The sequence below is a fragment of the Haliotis asinina genome, chromosome 4, assembly GCF_037392515.1.
Source record: "Haliotis asinina isolate JCU_RB_2024 chromosome 4, JCU_Hal_asi_v2, whole genome shotgun sequence".
Taxonomy (NCBI): domain Eukaryota; kingdom Metazoa; phylum Mollusca; class Gastropoda; order Lepetellida; family Haliotidae; genus Haliotis; species Haliotis asinina.
Genome location: NC_090283.1, coordinates 13,745,014 through 13,751,769, shown reverse-complemented (window position 1 = coordinate 13,751,769; position 6,756 = coordinate 13,745,014). Strand labels below are relative to the sequence as shown.

Below are 6,756 nucleotides of genomic sequence, written 5' to 3'. Positions count from 1 at the left end.
GGTGTTTGATTTTGTCTCTGTTTACATACAATTTATCTTGGTCAGAAAAATTGTCTAATCGTCTATTTGTTTCTGTAAACCGTTAACAGTACTAGAGAATAATACAATATCATCGGCAAAGAGTAGCAGAATTAGTTGTGTTATATCTGGTTGTAGCTGGATCCCATTCGTACATGCCTCACATATTTGTACTGCTAGTTCATTAATGGAAAGCCTAAAAAGGAAAGAGCTTAAAAAACAACCTTGTCTAACCCCTAGTTCACCAATGAAAGAACGCATAATTCATGCTTATTCCTTACACATATTTAACATTTTTGAATATACTCTTGAACAGTTTATTCATTTTACTACTAAGACCGTGCGATTGCAGAAGCCCCCAAAGTTTATCGCGTTGCACAGAATCAAAAACCTTTGCAAAGTCAACAAATAGTGCGTAGAACGTTCCACCTTTTGAGATGAGGTATCATTGTATTGGGCTATACAGTATAAATATATTATCTTTTGTTGTATATCCCTCCCTGAATACAGGTCTATTGAAGTGTGATGGTAGTTCAGTTCAAACTTCACGTTGTATAAAGTGCATATTTATTATCATACAAACTGCTGGGCACACTAGAAAGGGGCTTCACAGAGTGTACTTGTGTGGGCATTCAAACCTCGGGCTTCATCGTGAAGAGCGGACTCTTACTGGGCTACCATACCGACTCATTACTTGTGTGTACAACCCAAATATCACGATGTACGAAGGGTACATTTATTAACATAGAAACTGTACAGAATAACAGATATACAATATTGTACACAGGTATATGCCAACGGAAGAGATGTCATCCATGAGTCAAAGTAAGTGAGTGAGTTTAGTTTTACGCCGCACTCAGCAATCATGAGTCAAAGCATTTACATAATTAATGATTAAATTACAACATAGCATTTGACATGCGAGGACCAAGTGTTCTTTTGCTTGTTAAAGTTTTAAAAATGGTATTGAAGATGCTATTTGCCTTTGCAAACACTTCCATGAATGCCTTTGAATTTGAGACCTTAAACATGATTCATTTATAGTGTCTGTCATTAGAAATGTACCATTTGTCTTACATATTTGCTGCGTTATTGGCAATGCACACTATATGCTGAATAGTAAGTGAAACGCAAGTTTCGAAAAAAAAATGAAATCTCATAAAAGTAAACGTTTATGTTGATGGAACGTTCACGGCAAAGTGACAGACAAGCTAGACTTGCGTTCCTTTTGCTGCTCATAGTAGATTTTTCTATGCATTCAAGGACTGTTCAACAAGTAAGGGCAAATCCATTATCATATCTATATAACACATAACTCCGGCACATTTAGCATCTATGGAAACCCTCAGATGGGTCCTAATCAATTGACTAATTTTTAAACGTCATAGTCAATACGAAAAGTGGTTATGGTGTCACAACTGTGATTAAAATAGATGGAGTTCAACAAGGAGAACCTTCGCTTCTCTATGCATATACATCAAATGTAATATTTTCAGATAACACTAGGGAAACAATTTAAGAAACAAATCATGGCACGTTTCACAGGTTTTTTCTACTGAAAGCTGATGTGTTTCAACTGTTTGTATCATTATACTTCTCATATGAAAAATACATCTCACATCTCGGTATGTCCTGCATTTCCGATGCTGTCCACTTCTATCTCATCCTTCCCTTTAAGCCCTTTAAAGTTTTCATACAGTTCCACATCTTCTGTATCAGCCGCCGTCTTTGACTGATCCTGTCTCCTCCTGTGTTTGTCTCTGACCCTTTCAGCAGGTGCTCGTTTCCTGGCTGGTGCATCAGGCACGCTCTGGTCAGCCTGCTGTCGTTCCTCCTTCATTCTCTTTGCCATGAGCGTTGCTTTCCGGACGAGAGATTTAGTGAAATGGGGACTAGATTCATTTAGACTCTTTAACGTCTTAACCGACTTTTTCCTATAGCGGTGAATGGTTTTCTCCCTGTCGTTTGGGAAGGAGTCTCCGGACTGTTCAACATCTTGTGCAAGCCTGGCAAGATTTCCAACGAACCTTTCATCAAAGGTCGTTGGTGTATCTGCCTCTGCCTGCTGTCGTATGTGTCTTCTACTCTGTATTCTGGCCCACTTCACTTTCTGGCTATTCTCAAACGGGTCGGAAGTTTCCTCTATCTCTAGTTCATCTTCATGGTATCGCTGGAGATCCTTTGTAAGTTCAACATACTCCTCACCCTTCACCTCCTTGTCAGACGCTAGTTTCTCTTTGGTCTTTCTCAGTGTCTTCCCTATGTCCCGGACGTCTGTGATGGACGTGATATGGAGGAATGTGGACAAGCGATGGACAAACATGGACAGGAACTGGATGACCAACAACACTCCAAACACAAGCATGAAGGTGATTGAAATTGGTTCAAACTGATCACCTTGGAATGTGGGATCTGGACATGGTAAATGGATCTTCAGGTTCGGTGTATAATCTGATACCAGTTGCAGTGTGAAGATTAATATGATAAAAAGACCATTGATAAGAAAGAAAAAGAGACACGTTTTGTTCCGTAGTTCCAGCAAATCATTCTTTATCTTTTCTTGTTGTTCTTTATTCTCTTCCAAAGGCAACAGATATCGCTCAATCAGCTCTTTCCAAAACGTCACCTCTGACCCATCGAGATCCTTGAATTGCCCTTCACCGAGGTCAGGATCCAGGATCCAGTAGGGGTCACTGTCGAAGGGGCCATTTTTATCGACCTGCTCTTGGATGACTTCGCCTGAGATATAAAATATGTTCAAAATGTCAAATTTAGTCAACTAATCCAACAAGCCTGTATGCCAAAATGTGATACAGGCAAGTGGAAGTAGCTACGATGTCATCAATGTAGTAATACATACTGTACAATCAAACATACTGTGGAATCAACTCAAGCATACATGGACAACTCGCACTAGTATTATAATACTCTTCAAAACTAGCAGGGGATCTCCATTTTTTTATTTTCGATTAAAAATATTTGGGAGATTTATCGGAGTCAATCAATGTTGATATGATATTATAGAATGTTTTGAGAGTGCATCACAATTTACACTTCCTTACAGTCAAAGTTATTTAGAATGCATTCGCTCTTGACAGATGATTGGTGTATGGCATGTAATTTGCATGTATGCGATTTTCATTTTAAAACAAACGACTAGAAACAAACACTAACAAATATGTGATTCAAGGGTGTCAAAACTAATATTCTAAGTGATTGATCGACCTTCTTGAAAAACGTCAAACTGAATGGAAGCACATGCACGTGTGTGGGGCTACTGCTTTGAGTACCTGCATATCATGCGTTGTGTTTAGTGTTGGTAATAGAGGTAAATGGTGGTGCGTTCATATGATGTCTGTCCTTGAAACGTTTGTTAACGTTTACACTTCCTATCCAGATTGGAAGTTCAGTATCCCCTACTTTCTTGAAGAGTATAATACTCATACGTTATCTCAGTTACAAATTCACTTTCGTTCATATTTGTTCTCTGAGTTGCCATTTGTTTCTTAGCAGCATGCCCATGGAAGCATCCTTAATATGACTCACAAGGCCCTAATGGCACATCTCCCAAGGCAGGAGAGTGAGTAAGTGAGTGGGTGAGTTTGGTTTACGCCGCACTCAGCAATATTCCAACTAAATGGCGGCGGCCTGTCAGTATTCGAGCCTGGACCAGACAATCCAGTGATCAACATGAGCATCGATCTGCGCAATTGGGAACCGATGACGTGTCAAACAAGTCAGCGAGCCTGACAACCCGATCCCGTTAGTCGCCTCTTCGCATAGCCTTTTATGGCAAGCATGGGTTGCTGAAGGCCTATTCTACCCCGGGACCTTCACGGGTCGAGAGTAAGGAGAGATCCTTACTGAGTTATTTTACAAGTTCATGTCTCCATCGAAGTACCACCGGTGACTATTAGGAGCTATCTCTACAATGCCTCTCTTATTGGCCAGTCAGATTAAACGCATCGTACTAGTCATGCCACCTTTTTGTCAATTTTTTTTACTCGGTTCACTTCAGTAGGTGTACATTTGACTGTCCAAACAAAATGAAGCGCTCATAAAATGATGGACAAGTCAGTTAAATGAACATATCGATAGTATATTCAAACGTTTCAATGGATGAAATTTAGCCCTAACATTGTACTTACAAGCCATAATTCTGTCTACTTTACACAATCCTTGACGATATTAACAAGACAACCAATGGATAGTCCATTCTGTTTCATATGAATATATTTTGGCGAGCAGGATGATGTATGTTGCCATCAGACAAACAGAAATGGGAACATTACAATGTGCAGGATCAATAAAGTTTTCAACCTTTCCCAAAATTCCTGTACAAGATTATATTAAATGAATACACGTAGGACACTTTCTGGTTCTGACTGACAACAAAGAACAAATATTAGTTTCAGTTATCTTCATTTGCACTAGCACTTTTCTAGCACAATCGGCACTGTTTATAAATCTATACTGAAAGTCCCATGCTTATACTACATACTACTCATGTCATGCAACGTATTGTAATCAACTTTTCATTGCAAAATGTATTAACTTACTTGACATACAAGTCAATGCCTAAAGGAAGGACCCTTGCTTTGCAGATAAACTGCGAAATGAACGTTGATTTTTATCCGCGATTGCATTTCCTCTTTAGTCCAGTTGAAACATAACTCTACAATTTCAGCCTGTTTACCAAAGGTGGAAGCTGGGCATCACGAACATGCAAAAGAACCATGCGATGCTGTTAAATGGAACATAACTTTTTCGTAATCTCCCCAATGTATCCGTGATATTTTTCTGATACACCAATATCTTTTTCTAGATGTCACGTTTAGCCTTTGCACTCTTGTCTAACTGCGTCAAAATTGCTATTGCATCTAGTACTTCTTTCACTTTGTGCTGGCAGTCTCGATATACATAGTTGGTTGTAAATCATGTGTTTGATTCCATGTTGTTTTTTCTCAAATGAGAAGTGAACGTCAATTTTATGAAACTGTTCTATTTTCCTATACAGTATTTCCACTTGACATTTAGTTAGACTTTTAAGGCAGTCGATTACTTGGCGTTCGTATATAAGCTTCAGTATAAGTTCTGAGATACACCTCCTGCCGAATCAACAACATTCACCTGCCTTCTCTCCTTTATCCAGATTGAAACTAAGTGAAGTCATTGCGATCAAATGAAATGACCGAATGTGCAAATTTTGTAATTGCTGAAGTCTGTATGCTTGGCACTAGTACGATACTGTCTCCCTTAATGTAAAACGAATTGAACACTAGTGGTTCTGAGTTATGAACCATAGCATTTTGTGATTCCTGAGAACCTACCTGGTAAAGATATTTGTCTTCGCTGTCGCAATTGTCTGGCATTGGAATCACTTCTCTGGGGACCTGCGTAACAAAAGACACGGTAGTCTTCAGTTGTATGCAAAAGATAAAAAAGAGTTGATATATATGACCGGGTCTATGGAAATGTCAGCTTCAAATTATAGTATTAGTATGTAAGTCTAATGAGATCAAAACAATTGAGTGTCTTAGTCCATAATTGTCTTTCGGGTCCAGCAGAGTTCAACGGATTATCACGTGAGTATACGGGTGTTTTTTTATGATAAATATAATTAATATTTCTATTGCACCTACTGCTCAAAGGCACTTTGTCGAAGACTATGTTGAACAAGTGGGTTCCCTGGTGTTTGAACCACAGCCAGACTTTTGCGAAGCGAACAAAGGTTGGCAACGTACTTTCCTCGCTTCTGTCAAAATATCGCCACCATCAAAAGTATACACCCATTTCTTCACTGGGTTGTGCTCTTACATTTCCAACCCCATGTTGGACAATTAGTCACGTGAAATATTTTTCATTCAAACTTTTAAGCGCAACTCGTGGTATATCTGACCGTTCTCCTTCCTCCATACCCCCTTCCAGCTTCCGGTTCAACGGAGTGAAGGAACAGGGGGTATTATTCAATATGGAATACTTACAGTTACCTCCCTTGCTTCATTCGCCCATTGCGCCAGAAGTCTTTTATGGAGAATAAATGTTACGAAAATTCTACTAATGGCGACGACAGGTAAGACAAATAAACTCCAACAGGTTCATGATAAAATTAGGCATGTGGTATTTCTTTCTAATTTCTGCATATTCTTGTCTTGTCAGTCCGTTCAACCGGAGGTTGGTGGTGTAATGGTGGCGAAGAACGACCTGAATACCACGAGTGGCGCTTAAAATGTTGAATAAAACATGTTTCACGTGAGTAAAATGGGGTAGAAATGCGAGAGCACAGCCAAGGGAGGAAATGGAAATGTGCTTTTGATGATGGCGATATTTTATTTTGACATGAAAAATAGTTTTCGATACGAAGCCAGGAAAGTACGTTGCCAACCTTTGTTCGCTTCGCTCGCATATAAAAAGACTTGTCATATTCTCTATGCTGCGCTACAGTTTGCCTGTGTTTGAACTGGCAGAGACATACTGAGGCTCGAGTGTCTACAAGATCACAGCTCGGGCTAGACTAACAGCTAGTCTCTGAAATGAACATATTTTACTGAAAAACGTTCATAGTGAAAAAAACATAATATAATGAAATGGAGCCCTGAGACATTTTTCATTTTCAGAAGCTATGGAAATGTAGGCTTGCTACATTTTCTAGACTTGCGTGGGCTTTCCTGAATATATATACTTCAGGGTCTGTACGACAGACTAAGTTCGGGCAGCAGAGATATTTTCTTTCATTCT

General features: G+C 39.3%; 1 protein-coding gene across 3 annotated transcripts in view; it reads right to left on the bottom strand.

Annotated features, from left to right (window-relative positions):
- Window positions 1-738: 738 nt before the first annotated feature.
- Window positions 739-6,756, bottom strand: part of LOC137281301 (chitin synthase chs-2-like) — a 32,468-nt gene continuing 26,450 nt past the window's right edge. For all 3 annotated transcript variants that reach the window (XM_067812471.1, XM_067812470.1, XM_067812472.1), the window contains exons 15-16: window positions 5,349-5,411; window positions 739-2,757 (exon numbers count right to left, since the gene is read on the bottom strand). In XM_067812471.1, coding sequence (XP_067668572.1) covers window positions 1,634-2,757; window positions 5,349-5,411 — 1,187 coding nt within the window. In that variant the 3' untranslated portion in view covers window positions 739-1,633. The remainder of the gene's footprint in view (window positions 2,758-5,348; window positions 5,412-6,756) is intronic.